The 24,564-nt window shown below is 38.5% G+C and overlaps 1 protein-coding gene across 2 annotated transcripts in view; it reads left to right on the top strand.

The window, feature by feature from the left end:
- The first annotated feature begins 3,255 nt into the window (after window positions 1–3,255).
- The window catches only part of UBE2V2 (ubiquitin conjugating enzyme E2 V2), a 58,870-nt gene continuing 37,561 nt past the window's right edge, over window positions 3,256–24,564 (top strand). For both annotated transcript variants that reach the window (XM_039223658.1, XM_039223657.1), the window contains exon 1: window positions 3,256–3,307. In XM_039223658.1, coding sequence (XP_039079589.1) covers window positions 3,292–3,307 — 16 coding nt within the window. In that variant the 5' untranslated portion in view covers window positions 3,256–3,291. The remainder of the gene's footprint in view (window positions 3,308–24,564) is intronic.

The raw sequence follows: 24,564 nt of genomic DNA, 5'->3' as shown, positions 1-24,564 counted from the left end.
TATTAAAGATGTGCTAGAGATTTGGTTTTGAGTTTCTTCACAGCCAGAGCCAGAGGAAAACACAAAATGCCTATAAAAATTATTTGCCTACTAGTAAAAAGAATAATTTTCTCTGATGGTGTAATCATCACAATAATGGCAACCATTTATTGTGCATATGTAATGAGCCAGACACTATGTTTAATATGTTAAGTATAAATTCTAACATTACTCCCATTTCACTGGTGAAAAGTTGGAGATGAAGAGATTAAATGTATTTTCTATGGTGACAAAGTGAGCAAGAGGTTGGACTTACATCTCTCTGGTTCCAATTCCATCATTTCTTCATTGCACATGGCTGGGCTGAGTAAGCTGTGGTGGGAAGGTAATGGGGACACCTGCACTTATTGCTTACCTTGACCTTTCCTTCTCTTCTTTTTTTTTTTTTTTTAATTTTTTTAATGTTTTATTTATTTTTAGGAGAGAGAGAGAGAGACAGCGTGAGCAGGGGAGGGACAGAGAGAGAGGGAGTCACAGACTGAAACAGGCTCCAGGCTCTGAGCTGGCAGTCAGCACAGAGCCCGACGCGGGGCTCGAACCCACCAACTGCGAGATCATGACCTAAGCGAAAGTCGGACGCTTAACCGACTAAGCCACCCAGGCGCCCCATCCTTCTCTTCTTGAGCCTTTCACACTGCCTCCTGCCTCATGCTCCCCACAAACACCAAAGTTTGCTTGCACAGTTGTTCTTTGTTTCTAACACTACAGACATCTTTTGATTTGTTTCTTTCTTCAATTTCATTTCCATATCGATCAAAGTTCTATTAGATTAGTCCATTTTTAGAAATTTGATTATTCTTCTTTTATCTATTTTTCTTTTCTATTTTCTTCTGTTTCTTTTTTGGCTCCTAAGAATTTAGAGTAATTTTTTCCCCTTCTTTTTCCTGGTTGTCATTGAGGCTTGTTACTTTATACACTATTGTGAATACACAAAAATTGAGCATTTTGGTTTTCAAGTTACACAAAACCTGACTTCCTCCCATGTATTGTAATTTACTCTTCAATGAACGCTAGAGAGATGGTAGGAGTGCTATTGACTTTGCACATCATTTAGAAAATGTGAAGACAATATTTACATATTTTAAGAGTTAAACATTTCCTGACTAAATATTTACAATTGATAAAGTAGAATTGAATCTGGTCAATGTTTTGCTAGTTGCTAGTTTTGATTCTGTTGTGGGGAAGACACTAGTTAATCTTGCCATTATCCATCTTTCTGTCCTAATAAGATGGTAAATATATGTCAGCGGAAGTTCACCAAATCCAAATGTAAGTGGACATTTGTGAAACATGTATAATGATTATTTAAACAATGTTTGTAAGAATAATTGACACAGAATACGCAGGAAGAATGTTATTACTTTCCTATTGCTGCACAACAAATTGTGCCAAAACTTAGTGGCTTAAAACAGCAAACATTTGTTATCTAATTTTCTGTGGGTCAGGAATCTCGGCATGCCTTAGCAGAGAGGCAGCGAAGGTATTGGCCAGGATTGCAGGACTCTCTGAAGACTTGACCAGGGCAAGGTCTGCTTTCAAGTTCACTCCCATAAATGTTGACAGGATTCGGCTCTTCATGGCTGTTGAACTGTGGGCCTTACTTCCTCCAAGGCTGTTGGCCAGAGGCTGATATCAGTTCCTTGCTACCTGGGCTTCTCTACAGGGTAGTCCTCTGTATGGCAGCTGGCTACTTACCCTTGGGGAAAGCAAGAAAGAGTGCTGCAGATGGAATCTAGTCTTTTAAAACATAAGCTCAGAAGTGATGTCCCAGCACTTCTGTCTCATTTTATTCATTGAAAGCCAGTTAGTAAACCCACAAAAGGCAAGGGGATTATAAAAAACAAGGGCGTGAACACTAGGAGCGGATCATTGGGAACCATCTTGGAGGTTTGCCTAGCACAAAGAGTGAAACTAGCATTAAAAGAATGCTGCCTAGCATCATCTCATATTATAGGACAGAGCTGACACTGACCAGGAAGAAAAAGCAGTGGGCACTCCAAGTTCAGAAATTAAGAATAGGGTTTTTCTTTTCCCAAAGCTTCAGAACATGGAAGAGATAGGGTAAATAAGTATGTGGGATGGAAAGAACTGAGAACAACTGACAGGTAAAACTTCAGACCCCTGACTGCTACTGTAGCAGCATCAGCATTTACTATTAGGCCCAGCATTTTAAGGGCAACTGGGAATGAAAAGGACATTGACGTGGGAATCATAACTTCATCAGAATCCTAGCTTTCTTTAACTACTGGTAGATTCACGTTCTTACGAAAGTCATTTAAGTTCTTTGGGGTTGAGTTTCATTCCTTATAAAATGCAGATGATGGTATGAAATATTACTACCTATATTTGTGAGGCAGGTTTTGAGAGTCATGATGGTTACATAATACTAGATGGGAACATTTCTACTATGTCGCTATAGTGAAAACTAAGGATGCAAAATCTTTGCTTTTTGAAACACATAATGCTAATTACTTATAAATTTTATTTTATACTCTTTTGAAATAACTTTCCAGGCTTAGACAAAGATTTTAATGTTTACTAGCATGCATTATCAAAATATGAATGATATAAATTCATTTAATTCTAAGGGATTCTTAAATTTTTTTGCCCAACTTCTCTGAATAATTTTTAAACAGAGAATTGCCAATGCCCTAGTTATGACTTTTAATAATATACTTCACTTAATTCAATATATCAAAATAAATATTTCACTAGTCAATATAAAACATTAACAATGTTTTATATTATACATATATATACACACACACATATCTATTAACATATTAAGGTGTTGCAAACTTGTGCGGTCTTCCTTACAGCACATCACGCACAAGCTCTTAGCACACGTGCCTGCCGTATTGAGTACTGCAGCCCCATCGCACATGCCTTTTCATAAATTATTTTAAATTTAAAAAAAAATTTCCCCTCCTTTTTCCCTCCCTCTACGGGAACATGCCTTAAAAAATATTCTCCCTTTGTCTTTTTGCTCATCATTATGGTGACTGACGTAACTTGGTCTCCTAATAAACATTAAGTTTTGTTTTGAATCAATGTATAATCTTAGGAAGTCACTCACACCGAAGCAAGGTACTGTAAACCCTTGGGCTAGGTGGCTGGATTGCCGCCGGGGGCGGAGCCTATGGTGACGTAACCGGGAAGCCGCGGGGCGGAGGGCGGGGCGGCGCGCAGCTCCCGGAAGTGGCGCGTTACGTCGCTGTGCGTGCAGGCGGCTGCGTCGGGCTGCAGGAGAAGATGGCGGTCTCCACAGGTCGGTTCCCGGGCTGGGCTGTCTGCTTTCCCACTCCAACCCGGATCTGCCTCTCCGCCTGCTGCTGGCGGCTGGGCACTGATCGTGTGGGAGAATCCAGAGTGCGCCTTCTCGGACACCGTGCTCCCTGTGGAGCGAAGCCCGGGAGCTGGGAGGGTCCGGGCGGGTCGGGCGCCGGCGCCGAGGGCCCGGGTCGGCCGTCGGGGGTGGCGGGTAGTGCTTGCGCGTCGGCCGCGCGCCCGGGGGCTGGGGGCGGGGTGGCTCCGGCGCGGGCGCCCACGCGGGTCCTACGGGTGCGGGTCAGATCGCTGAACCGAGGGCAGTGTGGGGGAGAGGAGAGGAGGCCCCAGGTGGGCACTGTCAGCCTCCGGCACGAAAAGGTTTCGGGGTAAGGGGCGTCCAGGATCGAGTGGGGTCCTGTTCTCTTGGACTTGCCTTTATATGGATGGAGGAGGAGAGGACTAGTAGAAGAGGACTGTTGCTGTTTGTAATATCGGAGAAATGATGATCATTCTTACCTGACTGAATACGTGTTGTATTTTTATTCATTTAAGTGCAAAAGTAGTGCAAGAAAAATAAAAACACAGAGCAAGAAGACGGTAATTGAAGAAGTGGTTTGTTTCTTAGACTGTTCAACTCCTCACTCGTGCAGTGTTTGGTTTCCTATGAGCACAGATTTTGAAGTTAAATATTAACACTGAGATTTTCGAAACTTGAGCATTTTACAGTATATTGAAATGAAAACGTTAAGTTTTACTACTTAAACGTCTGATCTTTCATTTCTTCTAATTATAATTGAATCCAGGCCATAGAGCAGTGTGATTTAATATTTCATGCCATCATTGCATACTAAAACCAAATTTTAAATAATTTAAATGTATTTTAAATGTATATGTGCTACAGAATGGAAGGTTGCAGTGTATGTTATTGGAATTTATAAGGTTATACCTTGGGATACATTCAATATATATTTTGATGAAAAGTTAGGTCTTGGAAGTCTAATCTTTATTGTGTACAGGTCATAGGTGAGAGGGTGATAGGGTCTTTAACAATTTTAGCCTTGGGGAATATTTCCGTATACTTGAGATCTGAGTGAACTAGTAAAAACAAGGATTATTTAAAAAGTGAGCTTTTAGTGTTTAAACTTTATTGTACTTGATATCTGAAATCCACTGTGCTTTCAAATGGGGACATTTCCCTCTTAAGAGTTGTACCAATATGGGTTCTTGAAAATGTAGTAATAAAGTGGTACATTTTTAACTTGGTAGTTTTAATTTTGTGGATTGCATTGTTTATTTAAACGTTCCCCCCCCCCAACATTATACATATGAGAAAGTGTGGAAATATTTTGAAAAGAGCAAATATTAGATGATAGTAATGGCAGATACTTTTTATTAACCACTTTTAGTCATTTGTTAAGGAAGTTGAATATAAATCATAAAGATGTTGATTATTGGCATATTTCCTTATCCATCGGAAGCCTGTATTTTGTAATTTGTGTTTTAGCATGACAGTTGTTATATTTTCACCCTGTTTTCAGATTTATGAAATATGAAACCTTAGCATAGCTGGTAAGGATGTATTTTAGGCATTTGACTTTTCTTCACTGACATTCATTTTGAAACAATTGCTAAAAACTTGTCTTAGTCAATTTCAGTATTCTATTTATTCATTTTATGTGCCTTACATTATTGACAGTGTTGTTGAACTGAGAGGGAGATGAATGCAGAAGCATCTTTGGACTTTTAAATTATACTTTCTGTTAGCTATACTTTTGTATTCTTTGTAGGGAAATAGTACCTGCATATTTGTGAAATTAATATAATGTAGCTTGAAATTTAAAATGAGATGAGCTAGGTCATGTAATAACATACATGTTTTGGAGTGCTTGGCTGGCCCATTCTGAGGAGCATGGGATTCTTGATCTAGGGGTTGTGGGTTTGAACCTCATTTTGGGTATAGAGATTACAAAAAAAAAATAAACTTCGAAAAAAATCATTGAAAATAATGTACATGTTTTTTATTTCAGACAAAGTAATCTTGACAAAAAGCGTTACTTGATAGGCTAAAAAGAAGAGATACCTGACAAATATTTTTTGATCTTTTTTAAGGCATCATATTTTAATGTGCATTATCTAAGTCATATACTTTTATCCTTCCTTTTACTAGAAGAAAAGTTGGGGAGAAAAAATTACAGTTAGGCTGAGAATTTTAAGCTGAAACGTACTTTGCCATACCATTTGGTCCTCTTATTTGTTTTATTTGAGAAAGGAGGGTGCAGAGGGGAAGAGAGAGAATCTTAAGAAGGCTCAATGCTCAGCGCAGGGCCCTATGCGGGCTCAATCCCAGAACCCTGGAATCATAACCTGAGCCAAAATCAAGAGTTAGACACTCAACTGACTGATCTGTCAGGCACCCTTGGTCTTCTTATTTTGCAGATGAGAAAAATGAGGGCTAAAAAATTATAAGATTTTACATAGTTGGTTAGTGATGGATTCAAGGTTAGAATTTGCATACTGTTTTTGTTTTGTCCTCAGTCTAGTGTTCTTTCTGTTATGAGGAACTGCGAATTTGAAATATTCCTCAATCATGAATCTTAGTCCCTTTAGGCTTGAGAGTGGCTGTCACACTTTTCTTTCTAGCAGACTCTTTGTTTCAGACTTAGATGTTTCTTGTTGATGGAAATTGGGTTGTGGTGGAGACCCACTGACTAGGTCCCCTATTTCCAAGAGGAGAATCACCTTTGAAGGTCAAGAGGATTTCATTGGACACAGCTTAAAGAAACACTACTTTAAGGAATAGAAATTTATTAGTTCATTTAGTACCTTTGATTCAAAAATTTAATTAGACCCCAGCAGTAATAAAAGACTGTTAGATGAAAAAGTATGTGCAATACTTTCTTTAAAAAAATAAATTTTAAATTTTAGAATAATTTTAGTTTTGCAGTGAAGTTGTGAAGATAGTACAGAGAAGATTGTACATTAGAGTACCTGATGTTCATTTTCTGTCTCAGGACCCCATCCAGGATACATTGTTAATGAAAAATTTAAATTTCTTATCACTTGAAGATGTGGTTTATATATACAATGGAATACTACTTGGCAATGAGAAAGAATGAAATCCTGCCATTTGCAACAACGTGGATGGAACTGGAGGGTATTATGTTGATGAGCTAAGTCAGAGAAAGACAGATATTATATGTTTTCACTCATATATGGAACTTGAGAAACTTAACAGAAGACCATGGGGGAGGGGAGGGGAAAAATAGTTTCCAACAGAGAGGGAGGCAAACCCATAAGAGACTCTTAAATACAGAGAGGGAACTAAGGGATGATGGGGCGGGGGGAGGGGAAAATAGGTGATGGGCATTGAGGAGGGCATCTCTTGGAATGAGGACTGGGTGTTGTATGTAAGTGATGAATCATGGGAATCTACCCCCGAAACTAAGAGCACGCTGTATGTTAGCTAACTTGACGATGAATTATATTAAAATAAATTAAAAATAAAATTTTTTTATCACTTAAATTACACTAGTGGGGTTCTAATCTCTGAATGCAGATGATTATAAAATATCTTTAAGTAATGAGAGGCTCAGGAAAGAAGAGAGTTTTTTTCTTTGATAGTAGGTCTGTGTAGGCCATAAGGTTGAAAAACGAAACCAAAAATTAACTACCCTCTTCAGAAGTAGACAGTATTGTGTATACTGGTTAAGAACTAGATTAGCAGTGGTTTAATTCCACTGCTACCTCTGGTAGATTACTGTGGCGTGCTAGGCATGCCATGAATCTCGTAAGCCTTGCTTTCCCCATCCCGTCTATGAAAAGGTTGGACAACATGATTTTGTTTTCCCTATCTTCAAGATGAAGATATACAGGCAGAACTTGGGAGTAGTAACAGAAGAGATCTGCAGGTGTAAAATCATAACATAGAACCTGAGAACTGGACAATATAAGAGCCAAATTGAAGTAGTACATTTCCCTCTTGAGACTTTAATAACTGGCCTCATAGATTTTTCTGTGTCTGTTAAACCTGGATACTCTTGACGTATGTTTGCTCTTGACAATATGGTTAAATAATACAACCTTACTATACAGGCAATCATCTCTTTGCACAGTACTGCAGGGTGGTAAAAAATGACCATGCAGACTGAAACTGTTCAAAGCAGTCTTACTAAGTAAGAAAAACTGTTAGTCTGTGACCTTTGAAAATGTTTGCTCAGATATTAAAAACTCTTCCTCTGGTTATAAGTATATAGAAAAATGAAAAAATAGTAAAACTAATATTTGTACAGTACTGTAATTTAAAAATGAGACATTAAGAATTGGAATGTTTTATTTGTAAAAAAAAAAAAAAAAATCCTGTCAAGGAGTTTGAACAATGCCTGACTTTTTCTTCTATTGTAATCTTATGGTGTGGAGCAAGCATCTTTTCTGTGCTTCAATAATTGTCACCTCCTCAGTTTGAATCACTTCCAGTGGTTTATCCTTTGTGCTTTCAGTGTTTGGAAATAATCTCTGAGATTTTCTTTATTGTAAAGTTTTTTATTCCCTGTGGAGCGTTGTCATCCTTTTTTTTTTTTTTTTTATAACTGCTTTCCTTATTTACATCCACAAGCTCACATTCACAAAGTTTGTGTGGCTGCTCTTCTAGAGTCTTCCAACACTCTTGGTCAAGTATTTTTTCTATAACTGCATTTACATTTGATTCACATTGCACTTCAGTGTTACCAGGTTTTCTTTGCTGCACTTTCAGTTTTCATTTCTTAGTTGTACTTTGATCTTTGTTGGCTAGTTTCCTTTTTTGACTATTTTTATAGAATGTCACATGCATTTACTACTGGCATACAAGGAAGCAACACTACTATAAGCTTTGCTGTCTGTATGTGACTAACAAATGTGCAACAACCTGTCACCAACAGACTTTGAAAGATGTGAAGTGATTGTCCACTGGTTAGGATGCTCATCTGTTTTTTACATAGTGATTTGTGGACTGAGGAGCTAGCAGCTGAGTTTGTGCTTAATGCAATGACTCATGGTTAGTAGACTGAGCTAACTGAAGCTTCATCCGTGTTGTTGGGGAACTGGTAATACTTAAACCGTGGTAACTGAAAGTTATGCAAATAGAAAGTATGGAAAGGAAAGATTATTCTTAGTGGAAACATCTACTGGACAGTTACTTGGGGAGCTGTTTGACACAAAACTTCAAAGTGGATATGTGAGGCTTGTAGACTAGAATAAATGGAATAAAGTTCAGGGTTCAAAAGTCTATTTCAGATGTATTTCACTTTTTAAAAAGGAATGAATGTTTATATAAATAAGAATTTTTTATGTTTTATTTTATATTAGAGAGAAAGAAAGAGAGCATGAGCAGGGGAGGGACAGAGAAGGAGACACAGAATCCAAAGCAGGCTCCAGGGTCCGATCTGTCAACAGAGAGCCCAGTGCAGGGCTCAAACCATGAGATCATGACCTGAGCCAAAGTCAGACACTTAACCGCCTGAGCCACCCAGGCGCCCCAAGATGTTTTTATAAATAAATCTTCGAGATAATATGGTAAGATGGGACTGTAGAACTGGGTTTGGGAGTGTTTTATTCTTATTTACAAAGTCTTAGCTGATTTGTATAAGAGCACATGTTATATTCAGTTTAAGTTAGGACTCAGCCAAGTTTCAGTTTACAGGAGAGAAGTCCTTAAAGTCTGTGTAGGTCTTTACATATGTTGAAATAATTCTAATGGAAAGCACGTTATGGATCATCTAGGCTTCATTTGATAGCTGAGCAATGGGAATCTAGATATGAAATGACTTTCACAAGATTATTTAGCTAGGTGTTGAGTCCAGAGCTAGTTTCTTGATTTCAGGTTCTTTGATACTGGTTCTATATTACACTGTATAAATTTTGTTTGCTTTCATTTTATGGGAACCTAACAATGTGATTTCATAAATAAATGCCATTAAGGATCAAGACAAGGCAGATGATAGAGTCTGATGGCATTATAAGTATTTAACACTACATGTTCTTTTAAGATGTAAATGAATTGTGTTGAAAGAATAACAAATTTAAGAAAAAAATATATATGTATATTTTTTAACTGTTTATTTTTTAGAGACAGTGCAAGCCTGAGCGGGGCGGGGGAGGGACAGAGAGAGAGGGGACAGAGAATCTGAAGTAGGAGAGAGCCAATTCAGGGCTTAAACTCACAAAACTAAGATCATGACCTGGGCCAAAGTCATATGTTTAACCAACGGAGCCTCCAAGGCGCCTCAAGAAAATTGATATTAATAGCTAAATCTTATTACACATTTACAGCGATCTTTTTTTGTGAGCACAAATTTGATATTGCAGACAAATACATACATAGTGATTGTTTCCCTTAATGATTCTTTGATTTTTCCCCCCTTTTCCCCATGGTCTTCTGTTAAGTTTCTTAAGATCCACATATGAGTGAAAACATAGATATTTGTCCTTCTCTGTTTCACTCAGAATAATGCCTTCCAGTTCCATCCATGTTGCTGCAAATGGAATGAACTGAAATTCCATGAAATGGAATTTCTCATTGCCAAGTAGTATTCTATTGTGTATATAAACCACATTTTCTTTATCCACTTGTCAGTTGATGGACATTTGGGCTCTTTCCATACTTTGGCTATTGTTGAAAGTGCTGCTATAAACATTGGGGTACAAGTGTCCCTATGAATCAGCATTCCTGTATCCTTTGGATAAATTCCTATTAGTGCTATTGCTGAGTAATAGAGTAGTTGTATTTTCAATTTTTTGAGGAATCTCCACACTTTTCCAGAGTGGCTGCACCAGTTTGCAGTAATTTCAGTTTGTAGTAATTTGCAGTTTGGAGTAATTTCTCCATATCCTCACCAGCATCTGTAGTTTCTTGGCTTTTTTTCATTTTAGCCACCCTGACTGGTATGAGGTGGTATTTCAGTGTGGTTTTGATTTCTGTTTCCCTGATGATGACTGATGTTGAGCATCTTTTCATGTGTCTGTTAGCCATCTAGAGGTCTTCTTTGGAAAAGTCTCTATTCATTTCTTCTGCCCATTTCTTCACTGGATTATTTGTTATTTGGGTGTGGAGTTTGGTGAGTTCTTTATAGATTTTGGATACTAGCCCTTCATCCAATATGTCATTTGCAAATGTGTTTTCCCATTTTGTCGGTTGCTTTTTAGTTTTGTTAATTGTTTCCTTTGCAGTACAGAAACTTTTTGTCTTGATGAGGTCCCAATAGTTTATATTTGCTTTTGATTCTCTTGCCTTTGGAGATGTGTTGAGCAAGAAGTTGCTGTGGCTGAGGTCAATGAGATTGTTGCCTGCTTTCTCCTCTAGGGTTTTGATGGTTTCCTGTCTCACATTCAGGTCCTTCATCCATTTTGAGTTTATTTTTGTGTAGGATGTAAGAAAGTGGTCTAGTTTCATTCTTCTGCATGTTGCTGTCCAGTTTTCCCAGCACTGTTTGCTAAAGAGACTCTTTTTTCCCAAGATTAGTTGGCCATACATTTGTGGATCCAATTCTGCGTTCTCTCTTCTTTTTTTTTTCTTTTTCTTTTCTTTTCTTTCTTTTTTTTTTTTTAACATTTTTTATTATTGAGAAACAGAGAGGGTCAAAGCATGAACAGGGGAAGGGCAGAAAGAAGAAGAGACACAGAATCTGAAGCAGGCTCCAGGCTCTGAGCTGTCAGCACAGAGCCCGACGTGGGGCTCAAACCCACAAACTGTGAGATCAAGACCCGAGCTGAAGTCGGACGCTTAACCAACTGAGCCCCCTTGGCGCCCCGTGTGTTCTCTGTTCTAGTCCATTGGTCCATCTTCTGGTTTTGTGCTAATATCATACTGTTTCGATGATTACAGCTTTGTAGTAGAGGCTAAAGTCCAGGATTGCAATGTCTCCTGTTTTGGTTTTCATTTTCAGTATTACTTTGGCTATTTGGGGTCTTTTGTGGTTCCATACAAATTTTAGGATAGTTTGTACTAGCTTTGAGAAGAATGCTGGTGCAATTTTGATTGGGATTGGATTGAATATGTAGATTGCTTTGGGTAGTATTTACATTTTAACAATATTCTTTCAACCCATGAGCATGGAATGTGTTTCCATTTTTTTTGTATCTTCAATTTTCTCCATAAATTTTCTATAGTTTTCAGCATACAAATCTTTTACATCTTTGGTTAGGTTTATGCCTAAGTATTTTATGATTTTGGTGCAGTCATAAATGGGATCAGTTTCTTGATTGCTCTTTTCGTTGCTTCTTAATTGGTGTATAGAAATGCAACCAATTTCTGTACATTGATTTTTGTACCCTGTGACTTTGTTGATTTCATGTATTAGTTCTAGCAGTCTTCTGGTGGAGTCTTTTGGGTTTTTGATGTAGAGTATCATGTTGTCTGCAAAAAGCGAAAGTTTGACTTCTTTTCCAATTTTGATGCCTCTTACTTCATTTTGTTGTCTGATTGCTGATGCTAGGACTTCCAATACTATGTTAAACAACAGTGGTGAGAGTGGACATTCCTGTCGTGTTCCCGGTCTCAGGGGGAAAGCTCTCAGTTTTTCCCCGTTGAGGATGATATTAGCTGTGGGCTTCTCATAAATGGTTTTTATGATGTTTAAGTAAGTTCCTTCCATTCCGACTTTCTTGGGGGTTTTTATTAAGAAGGGATGCTGTATTTCGTCAGATGCCTTTTCTGCATCTATTGACAGGATCATATGGTTCTTATCCTTTCTTGTATTAATTTGATGTATCACATTGATTTGTGAATATGGAACCAGTCCTGCAGCCCAGAAATGAATGCCACTTGATCATGGTGAATAGTTTTTTTAAATATTCTGTTGAATTCAAATTGCTAGTGTCTTGTTGAGAATTTTTGCATCCATGTTCATCAGGGATAGTAGCCTGTAATTCTCCCTTTTTGTGAGGGTCTCTGTCTGGTTTGGGAATCAGAGTAATGCTGGCTTCATAGAATGAGTCTGGAAGATTTCCTTCTTTTTCTGTTTTTTTGGAACAGGTTGAGAAGGATAGGTATTAACTCTGGTTTAAATGTCTGGTAGAATTCCCCAGGGAAGCCATCTGGTCCAAGACTCTTATTTGTTGGGAGATTTTTGAGTACTGATTCAATTTCTTCACTAGTTATGGGTCTGTTCACATTTTCTATTTTTTTCTCTTTTAGTTTTGGTATGTGTAGGTGTCTAAGAATTTTTTCCAGGTTGTCCAGTTTGTTGGCATATAATTTATCATAGTACTCTCTGATAATTGCTTGTAATCTGAGGCATTGGTTGTGATAAATCCATTTTCATCTCTAATTTTATCTGTTTGGATCCTCTCTCTTCTTTTTGAGAAGCCTGGCTAGGAATTTATCAGTTTTGTTTATTTTTAAAAAGACCAATTCTTAGTTTCATTGATCTGTTCTATTTCTTTTTTGGATTCTATATTGTTTATTTTGCTCTGATCTTTATTATTTCTCTTCTGCTGGCTTTAGGGTTTCTTTGTTCTGCTTCTTATTCCTTTAGGTGTGCTGTTAAATTTAATACCTGGGATTTTTCTTTTTCTTGAAATAGGCCTGGATTGCAATGTATTTTCCTCTTAGGACTGCCTTTGCTGCATCCCAAATGGTTTAGATGATCATGTTTTCATTTTCATTTGCTTCCATATATTTTTAAAATTTCTTCTTTAATTGTGTGGTTGACACATTCATTCTTAGTAAATGTTCTTTAATCTCCATGCATTTAGAGGTTTTCCAAACTTTTTCCTGTGGTCGATTTCAAGTTTCATAGCATTGTGATCAGAAAATGTACATGGTAGGATCTCAATTCTTTTATATTTATTGAGGACTGTTTTGTGACCCAGCATGTGATCTGTCTTGGAGAATGTTCCATGTGCACTTGAGAAGAATGTGTATTCTGCTTTAGGATGAAAAGTTCTGAATATATCTGTCAAGTCCATCTGGTCCAGTGTATCATTCAGGGCCATTGTTTCTTTATAGATTTTCTGTCTAGGCGATCTGTCCATTGCTGTAAGTAGAGTATTAAAGTCCCCTGCAATTACCACATTCTTACCAATAAGATTGGTTATGTTGGTGATTAATTATTTTATATGTTTGGGTGTTCCTGGTTGGGTGTATAAACATTTATAATTGTTACCTCTTCTTGATGGATAGACCCTGTAATTATGATATAATGCCCTTCTTCATCTCTTGTTACTGCCTTTACTTTAAAATCTAGTTTGTCTGATATAACTATGGCTATTCCAGCTTTCTTTTGACTTCCAGTAGCTTGATAGATGGTTCTCCATCCCCTCACTTTCAATCTGAAGGTGTCCTCAAGTCTAAAATGGGTCTCCTGTAGACAGCAAATATTTGGGTGCTGTTGTTGCTATTGTTGTTTTTATCCATTCTGCTCCCCTATGTCTTCTTTTTTTAATTTTTTATATTTTTTTTATAGTTTATTTATTTTTTGAGACAGAGAGAGATAGAACATGAGCGGGGGACAGGCTCCGAGCTGCCAGCACAAAACCCGATGCAGGGCTCGAACCCATGAACTGTGAGATCATGACCTGAGCCGAAGTCAGAGGCTTAACCAACTGAGCCATCCAGGCACCCCTCCCCTATGTCTTTTGTTTGGAGCATTTAGTCTATTTACATTCAGTGTTATTACTAAAAGATATGGATTTAGAGTCATTGTATTATCTGTAGGTTTCATGCTTATAGTGGTGTCTCTGGTTCTTTGTGGTCTTTGCAACATTCCACTCACAGAGTCCCCCTTAAGATCTCTTGTAGGGCTGGTTTAGTGGTGATGAACTCCTTCAGTTTGTTTGTCTGAGAAAACCTTTATCTCTCCTATTTTGACTGATAGGCTTGCTGGATAAAGGATTTTTGCTGCATATTTTTCCTGTTCATCACATTGTAAATTTCCTGCCACTCCTTTCTGGCCTGCTGTGTTTCAGTAGATAGGTCTGCTACTACCCTGTGTCTACCCTTGTAGGTTAAGGCTGGTTTGCCCCTACCTGCTTTCAGGATTCTCTCTTTATCTTTGTATTTTACCAGTTTCAGTATAATATGTCATGCAGAAGATTGAGTCAAGTTACATCTGAGGGGAGTTCTCTGTGCCTCCTGGATTTCAATGTCTGTTTCATTCCCCAGATTGGGGAAGTTCTCAGCTATGATTTGTTCAAGTACCCCTTCATCCCCTTTCTGTCATCTTCTTCTGGAACTCCTATGATAGAGATATTATGTTTAATTGAATCACTTAGTTTTTTAATTCTGTCCTCATGGTCCAGATTTTTTTTATCTTTTTCTCAGTTTCATCTTTTTCTGTAATTTTGTCTTTTATTTCACTAATTCCCTTCTGCCTCTTCACGTCTCACTGTCACTGCCTCTAGTTAATTTTGCATCTCATTTACAGCATTTTTAAATTCATTATGACTATTTTTTACTTTGTTGGGTCTCTGCAGCACTAGATTCTCTGCTCTCTTCTATGTATGCTTTTTTTGAACCCAGTCTTTAATGACTGTTAGTCTAAATTCTTGTTCATTTATATTGTTTATATCTATTTTGATCAATTCTTTAGCTTTCCATTTCATCCTGGAATTTCTTTTGAGGAGAATTCTTCCATTTTGTCATGTTGGCTGACATTTTGTCATGTTTTTTCTCCCTTATGTGTTTTCAAAGCTTGTTATTTGCCCTGCACCTGTGAGCACTACTATATTAAAGAAGGGTCATACACTGTCCAGGGTCTGACCCTTCAGGAGGTGTTTTTTTGGAGAGGGTTACTTGCTCTGTTGTTGTGACTCTGGTTGCTTTATCTCCCTACTCATAGTGATGTTTTGGGCCCTCCACCAAGTGAGCTTTGATTTGTTTAGTAGCCCTGGAAGAGAAAACAAACAAAACAACCCCCCCCCCCAAAAGAAACACCAGCTACAGCAAAACAGTGGGGTGGGGGCATTGTTGATGAAAGAGGCCTTATCCCATACAAGAGAGAAATGACAGGGGCAAGGAAGAAGAAAAGAAAAGAAAATTGACCAGGGAGAGAAACTATAAGGCTTAATCCATTGGTGGGGGGGGGGGGGGCGGAGGGAGAGAGAAATAAAGGAGGTATAGAACAGGTATAAAGAAAATAGATTAAATATGTCTGTTTAAACAAACCAACAACCAGGCTAGATGAAGGAAGAAATTAGAAGGAGAATAGGAAGAAAAAATATATAATAAGAATTGTCAAAGAAAGAAATCAGGAAATGCAAAATCACTAGGTGCCTTGGAACCAGAGGCAGTGCTGGTCTGGAGGAGGGACTGTCTGGTTGGTCAGTGTCAATCCCGCTCCAGCAGGTAGGCAGTTAGCAGGCGCTGAGGGCCGTGGTTTGTTGTGGACGGGTCCCATCTCCCCTGTGGGCCTGGTGTCCTTTACCTGAAGCCCCACCTTGTTTGTGATGGGGAGAAAAATGGCGACCCCCCACCCCCTCCATAGACCGAGTGTCCCAAAACAGTGATCAGTCTGTCCTCACTGTGCTGCGGGCGTGGACGAGGTGGTTTGTCCCGCTCTGATGACTCCTGCGCCTCCCTGGTGCTCTGCTGTTAAACCTCCATGTCTTAAAGGATCCTGCTCCATCCACTCTGACTGGGAAATGCTGCCCTGCACCCTGATATATGGCCTCTGGCTGGTGGGCGCCGGCAGTCTTTGTCCTTTGAATAGTTATACACCTTCTTCCCACAGCACTCCAGGGAGGAGGTTGCTTTCTCCCACTGCGGACTGCCTCTCTGAACTAGTTACCCAGCCTGGGGCTGCCTTCCTTCCTCCCCAGGTGTGGGAACAGGGCTGCTATCCCAGTTGGAGAAGCATTTATCTGCATTTGTGTCCTAATTTTCTTTTTTTTTTTTCTTTACAAATAGTTTATTGTCAAATTAGTTTCCACATAACACCCAGTGCTCATCCCCACGAGTGCCCTCCTCCATGCCCATCCCCCAAACCCCCTACATCCATCAGTTCTCAGTTTTTGTCAGCATTCAAGAGTCTCTCATGGTTTGCCTCTCTCCCTTTCCCCAACCATTTCCCCCCTTCTTCTCCCCCTTGGTCCTCTGTTAAGTTCCTCCTAATCCTCCTATATGTGCAAACATATGATATTGTCCTTCTCTGCCTGACTTATTTCACTTAGCATAATACCCTTGAGTTCATTCCACGTTGCTACACATGGCCAGATTTCATTGTTTCTCATTGCCATGTAGTATTCCATGGTATAGATAAACAACAACTTCTTGATCCATTCGTCCGTTGATGGACACTTAGGCTATTTCCATGTTTTGGCTATTGCTGACAGTGCTGCTATGAACATTGGGGTCCATGTGCTCCTATGCCTCAGCATTTCTGTATCCCTTGGGTAAATTCCTAGCAGTGCTATTGCTGGGTCTTAGGGGAGTTCTACTGTTAATTTCCTTAGGAACCTCCACACTGTTTTCCAGAGGGGCTGTACAAGTTTACATTCCCACCAACAGTGTAGGAGGGTGCCCGTTTCTCCCCATCCTCGCCAGCATCTCGTGTTCTCTGATTTGCTCATTTTAGCCACTCTGACTGGCGTGAGGTGGTATCTCAGTGTCGTTTTGATTTGTATTTCCCTGATGAGTAGGGATGCTGAGCATCGTTTCATATGTTTGTTGGCCATCTGGATGTCCTCTTTGGAGAAGTGTCTGTTTATATCTTCTGCCCATTTCTTTACTGGGTTGTTTGTTTTTTGGAGCGGAGTTTGGTGAGTTCCTTATAGATTCTGGATATCAACCCTTTATCTGATATGTCGTTTGCAACTATCTTTTCCCATTCCATTGGTTGCCTATTAGTTTTGTGGGTTGTTTCCTTTGCCTTGCAGAAGCTTTTAATCTTGATGAGGTCCCAATCGTTTATTTTTGCTCTTGATTCCTTTGCTTTGAGGGATGTGTCAAGTAAGAGGTTGCTGCGGAGGAGGTCAAGGAGGTTGTTTCCTGCTTTCTCCTCTAGGGTGTTGATACTTTCCTGTCTCACATTCAAGTCCTTTATCCATTTTGAGTTTGTTTTTGTGTATGGTGTGAGAAATTGATCTAGTTTCATTCTTCTGCATGTTGCTGTCCAGTTCTCCCAACACCGTCTGTTAAAGAGGCTGTCTTTTTTCCATTGGATATTCTTTCCTGCATTGTCAAAGATCAGTTGGCTGTATACTTTTGGGTCCACTTCTGAGTTCTCAATTCTGTTCCATTGGTCTATGTGTCTGTTTTTGTGCCAATACCATACTGTCTTGATGATGACAGCTTTGTAGTAGAGGCTAAAGTCTGGGATGGTGATACCTCCCGTTTTGGTTTTATTTTTCAGTATTACTTTGGCTATTCGGGGTCTTTTGTGGTTCCATACAAATTTTTGGATAGTTTGTTCTAGTTTTGAGAAGTATGCTGGTGCAATTTTGATTGGAATTGCATTGAATGTGTAGAGTGCTTTAGGTAGTAATGACATCTTAACTATATTTATTCTTCCTATCCATGAGCATGGAATGTTTTTCCATTTCTTTGTGTCTTCTTCAATTTCCTTCATAAGTTTTCTATAGTTTTCATCATACAGATCTCTTGTATCCTTGGTTAGGTTTATTCCGAGGTATTTTATGGTTTTTTGTGCAATTGTGAATGGGATCAGTTTCTTGATTTCTCTTTCTGTTGCTTCATTGTTGGTGTATAAAAATGCAACCGATTTCTGTACGTTGATTTTGTACCCTGCAACTTGGCTGAATTCTTGGATCAGTTCTAGTAGGCTTCTGGTGGAGTCTGTCGGGTTTTCTATGTAGAGTATCATGTCATCTGCGAAGAGTGAAAGTTTGACTTCCTCTTTGCCAATTCTGATGCCTTTGATTTCCTTTTGTTGTCTGATGGCTGATGCTAGGACTTCCAGCACTATGTTAAACAACAGTGGTGAGAGTGGACATCCCTGTCGTGTTCCTGATCTCAGGGGGAAAGCTCTCAGTTTTTCCCCGTTGAGGATGATGTTAGCTGAAGGCTTCTCATAGATGGCTTTGATGATGTTTAAGTAGGTTCCTTCTATCCCAACTTTCTCGAGAGTCTTTATTAAGAAGGGATGCTGTATTTTGTCAAATGCTTTTTCTGCATCTATTGACAGGATCATATGGTTTTTATCTTTTCTTTTATTGATATGATGGATCACATTGATTGATTTGCGAATGTTGAACCAGCCCTGTAACCCAGGAATGAATCCCACTTGATCTTGGTGGATGATTCTTTTGATATGCTGCTGGATTCGATTTGCAAGGATCTTGTTGAGAATTTTTGCATCCGTATTCATCAAGGATATTGGCCTATAGTTCTCTTTTTTTGTTGGATCTCTGTCTGGCTTGGGAATCAGAGTGATGCTGGCTTCATAAAATGAGTCCGGGAGTTTTCCTTCGACTTCTATTTTTTGGAATAGCTTGAGAAGAATTGGGATTAATTCTGTTTTAAATGTCTGGTAGAATTCCCCAGGGAAACCATCAGGTCCAGGGCTCTTATTTGTTGGGAGATTTTTGATCACTGATTCGATTTCTTCACTCGTTATGGGTCTGTTCAGGTTTTCTATTTCTTCCCGTGTGAATTTTGGTAGTGAGTGTGTGTTTAGGAATTTGTCCATTTCTTCTAAGTTGTCCAATTTGTTGGCATATAATTTTTCATAGTATTCCCTGATAATTGCTTGTATTTCTGAGGGGTTGGTTGTAATAAGTCCATTTTCATTCATAATTTTGTCTATTTGGGTGCTCTCTCTTTTCTTTTTGATAAGCCTGGCTAGAGGTTTGTCAATTTTGTTTACTTTTTCAAAAAACCAACTCTTGGTTTCATTGATCTGTTCAATTGTTTCTTTGGTCTCTATGTTGTTTATTTCTGCTCTAATTTTTACTATTTCTCTTCTTCTACTGGGTTTAGGGCGTTCTTGTTGCTCTGCCTCTAGCTCCTTTAGGTGAGCTGTTAGATTTTGGACTTGTGCTTTTTCTAATCTCTTGAAATAGGCCTGGAGAGCAATGTACTTTCCTCTTAGGACTGCCTTGGCCGCATCCCATAGATTTTGAATTGTTGTGTTTTCATTTTCATTTGTTTCCATATATTTTTTAATTTCCTCTCTAATTGCCTGATTGGCCCATTCATTCTTTAGAAGGGTGTTCTTTAACCTCCATGTTTTTGGCGGTTTTCCAGACTTCTTCCTGTAATTGATTTCAAGTTTCAAAGCATTGTGATCTGACAGTGTGCATGGTATGACCTCTATTCTTTTATATTTATTGAGGGCTGCTTTATGTCCCAGTATGTGATCTATCTTGGAGAATGTGCCATGCGCACTTGAGAAGAAAGTAAATTCCCTGGCCTCAGGATGTAAAGTTCTAAATATATCCGTCAGATCCATCTGGTCCAATGTGTCTTTCAAGTCCATTATTTCTTTAGTGATTTTCTGTCTGGTTGACCTATCCATTGCTGTAAGCGGAGTATTAAAGTCCCCTGCTATTAGCACATTCTTATCTATAAGCTTGTTTCTGTTTGTGATTAATTGTTTTAGATATTTAGGTGCTCCCTTATTTGGTGCGTAGACATTTATGATTGTTAGTTCTTCCTGATGGATGGACCCTGTAATGGTGATTCAGCACTTCCATATGTCACCTGGTGCTCATCATGACAAGTGCATCCTTAATCCCCATCATTTATTTCACCCATCCGCACACCCTCCTTCCCTCTGGTAACCATCAGTTTATTTTCTATAGTTAAAGACTCTGTTTCTTGATTTTCTTCTCTCTTTTTTACTTCCCTTTTGCTTATTTCTGAAATTCCACATAATAAGTGAAGTCATTTGGTACTTGTCTTTCTTTGACTTACTTGCTTTAATAATAGTCTCTGGCTCCACATTGTTGCACATGGCAAGATTTCATTCTTTTTTATGGCTGAATAATATCACATTACCTCTCTCTCTCTCTTACATTTTCTTTATCCATTCGTCAGTTGTTGGACACTTGGGCTATTTCTGTATCTCAGCTATTGTAAATAATGATGCCATAAACATAGGGGTTCATGTATCCCTTTGAATTGGTGTTTTTGTATTCTTTGGGTAAATACCTGGTAGTGTGACTGCTGATCATAGGATAGTCCTATTTTTAACTTTTAGAGGAACCTCTGTACCGTTTTCCAGAATGGCTGCAGCAGTTTGTATTCCCGCCAACAGTGCAAGAGAGTTTTTCTCCGTATCCTCATCAACACCTGTTGTTTCTTTTGTTGCCAACTTTGGCCATTCTGACAGTCATGAGATGATCTCTAATTGTACTCTGATTTGCATTTTTCTGATGGTAAGTGATGTTGAGCGTCTTTTCGTGTATCTGTTGGCCATCTCTATGTTTTCTTTGGAGAAATGGCTTTTCATGTTTTCTATCCAATTTTTTTCAATTTTATTTATTTTGACAGAGAGCAAGCGTGTGTGCACGCGCACACATGGGGGAGGGGCAGAGAGAAACTCTCAAGCAGGCTCTGTGCTGTCAGTGTGGAGCCTGTCTTGAGCTTCATCCCACCAAACCCAAGATCATGATCTGAGCTGAAATCAAGAGTCGGAAGCTTACCCGACTAAGCCACCCAGGCATCCTCTTCTGTCTACTTTTAAATTGGATTAGAGTAAAATCTTGGTTTATAAGCATAATTCATTCTGGAAACATGCTTGTAATCCAAAGCACTTATATATCAAAGCAAATTTCAAGAATCATTGTCTCAGTTGTGATTATGTGATATAAGGTGTCATGTACTACTTGTATTGCAGGAGATCGCTCTTGTGATTCCTTCAGTTTTGTTTTTCCTTTTCAAGATTGCTTTGGCTATTCAGGGTCTTTTGTGGTTCCATACTAATTTCAGAATTGTTTGTTCTAATTCTGTGAAAAGTGCTGTTGGTATTTTTATAGGAATTGCATGTAGATTGCTTTGGGTAGTATAGACATTTTAACAGTATTTGTTCTTCCAATCCATAAGCAGGGGATGTCTTTCTGTTTCTTTGTGTTGTCTTCAATTTCTTTCATCAGTGTTTTATAGCTTTCATGGTACAGGTCTTTCACTTCTGTGGTTAGGTCTATTCCTAGGTATCTTGTTATTTTTGGTGCAGTTGTAAATAGGATTGTTTTCTTAATTTCTTTTTCTGCTGCTGCTTCATTATTTGTGTATAGAAATGCAACAGATTTCTGTATATTGATTTTATTTCTTGTGACATTACTAAATTCATGTATCAGTTCTAGCAGTTTTTTGGTGGAGTCTTTCAAGTTGTCTCTGCAGAGTATCATGTCATCTGCAAATAATGAAAGTTTTACTTCTTCCTTACCAGTTTGGTTGCCTTTCATTTCTTTTTGTTGTCTGAGTGCTGTAGCTAGGACTTCCAGTACTATCTTAAATAACAGTGGTGAGAGTGGACACCCTTGTCTTGTTCCTGACCTCAGGGGAAAAGCTCTCAGTTTTTCCCCCATTAAGGATGATGTTAGCTGTGGGATATAATTCATGTATTTTAAAATGATTTTATATAATATTTTACATATATGATAGAGTTACCTCAATGTATGCCAATCTAAGTTTTTGCACTGCTAAACATTTCTCTCCAGACTTTTCCACCTGCCTCACCTTTATTTATCTATTGCTAAATAGCAAATCACTCCAAAACTTAGTGGCTTCAAATAGTGATTCATTCTTTCTCATGATTTCTCATTGACTAGGTGGTTCTGCTGGCCTCACGTGATGAGACCTGTTGCCCAGGTGCCTTGATTCAATGAGGAGTGGCCATTCCCTGGCCTGTTTGACTTCTTCATATCCTGGTAGTGTCTTAATTGGTGGTTGACTCCCAGGAGAGTTAAACAGAAGCTACCAGGCCTTTGCGAACACTATTCCCACAGCTGTATCAGCTTCTTCCATATTCTGTCAAAAAAAGTGGCAAGGCCACGGGGATGGGAGATAGCCTCTATCCCTTGATGGGGGTAGGAGGCTGTGCCTGGAGGGAGAAAAATTGTTCATAGCTGTTTGGAGGCAGTCTACACTGCTTGTGTTATGTTCTTGAAGGTGAATTTCACAAAGTGGAATTTGAAGTCAAAGTATATGAATAAAAATTCTTGTTATATTTTGTCAAATTACCTCTTAAGCAAGGTAGAACTGATTTCCAAGCATGTATAATTATGTATAAAAAATTTCCCATAATTCTACCAGTATCATGTTTAGCATGTTTCAAGTTAAATTTTTGATGGGTGTATAATTTCATTATACATATATACATTTCATTATACATATATACATATTTCATTATACATTATACATAAACACACATTTTTTTTTTACAAATGTGCATTTTTGCATTTTTTTAACACATTTTCTTATTTTGCTTTCTTGTTTTATCATTTGTATTACATGTCTAAATATATATAATCAGTGTCATAAATATGTGTGTGGCCATTTACTGCTTGTTCAAGGAACTGGTTATGTTAGCAGGTTTGATAATGATTTTATTTTTTAATTTTTTTCAAATTTTTGTTTAAATTCTAGTTAGTTAACATGCAGTGCAATATCGGTTTCAGGAGTAGAATTCAGTGATTTATCACTACATTCAACACCTAGTGCTCATCACAAGTACCTTCCTTAATACCCGTCACCTGTCTAGTCCACCCCCAACCCACTTCCCTCCATCAGTCCATAGTTTATTCTCTATCATTAAGAAACTCAGACCTGAGCTGATGTTGAACACTTAACCAACTGAGCCACTAAGAGATTCTTAATGATAGAGAACAAACTGGGCATCAGGCTCTGCTGACAGCTCAGAGCCTTGTTTCCCTCCCCTCCCCGCTTCCTTTCCATATGTTAATCTGTTTTGTTTCTTAAGGGCTCTGCTGACAGCTCAGAGCCTTGTTTCCCTCCCCTCCCCGCTTCCTTTCCATATGTTAATCTGTTTTGTTTCTTAAATTCCACGAGTGTAATCATATATTTCCCTTTCTCTGACTGACTTATTTCAGTTAACATGATACATTCTAGCCCCATCCACATCATTGCAAATAGCAAGATTTCACTCTTTGATAGTGGAGTAATATTTCCTTTTGTGTATTTATACCACATTTTCTTTATGCTATCCATTCATCAGTTGGCGGACTTTTCGGCTCTTTCCAAAGTTTGGCTGTTGTCAATAGTGCTGCTATAAACACGGGTGCAGTACCTCTCTGGATCTGTATTTTTGTATCTTTTGGATAAATACCTACTAGTGCAATTGCTGGATTGTAATATAGTTCTACTTTTGACTTTTTGAAGAACATCCATACTGCTTTCCAGAGTGGCTGCACCAGTTTGCATTCCCAACAGTGTAAGAGGGTTCCCCTTTCTCTGCACCCTCACTAACATCTGTTGTTTCCTTTATTGTTAATTTTAGCCATTCTGACAGGTGGGAGGTGATAGCTCATTGTAGTTTTGATTTTTATTTCCCTGATGATGAGTGATGTTGAGAATGTTTTCAAGTGTCTTTAGCCACCTGGATGCCTTCTTTTGAAAAAGTGTCTACTCATCTCTTCTGCCCATTTCTTAACTGGGTTGTTTTTTGGATGTTGAGTTTCATAAGTTTTTTTTAATAGATTTTGGATACTAACCCTTTATCAGATATGCCTTTGGCAAATGTCTCCTCCCATTCCATAGGCTGCCTTTTAGTTTTGTTGATTGTTTCCTTCACTGTGCTTCAGAAGCTTTTTATCTTCAAGTCCCAGTAGTTCATTTTTGCTTTTGTTTCCCTTAACCTTCAGTGACTAGTAAGAAGTTGCTGCAGCTGAGGTCAAAGAGGTTGCTGCCTGTGTTCTGTAGAATATGATGGTTTCCTGTCTCACATTTACTTCCTTCATCCATTTTGAATTTTTGTGTATGGTATAAGTGGTTTAATTTTATTTTTCTACATGTCGCCGTCCAGTTTTCCCAGCACTGTTTGTTGAAGAGATGATCAACATTGGATGTTCTTTCCTGTTTTGCCAAAGATGAGTTGACCATATAGTTGGTTCATTTCTGGGTTTTCTATTCTGTTCCATTGATCTATATGTCTGTTTTTATGCCAATACCATACTACCTGATGACTAAAGCTTTGTAGTAATATAGCTGGAAATTCGGAATCGTGATACCTCTAGCTTGTACCCCCCCCCACCCTCCCGCACGATTGCTTTGGCTATTTGGGGTCTTAAGTGGTTTTATACAAATTTTAGAATTGTTCTAGCTCTGTGAAAAATGCTGGTGTTACTTTGATACGAATTGCA

This window comes from Hyaena hyaena, unplaced genomic scaffold (genome assembly GCF_003009895.1).
Source record: "Hyaena hyaena isolate Hyena2069 unplaced genomic scaffold, ASM300989v1 scaffold_1428, whole genome shotgun sequence".
Lineage (NCBI taxonomy): Eukaryota > Metazoa > Chordata > Mammalia > Carnivora > Hyaenidae > Hyaena > Hyaena hyaena.
This window is presented reverse-complemented; position numbering and strand designations above follow the sequence as displayed.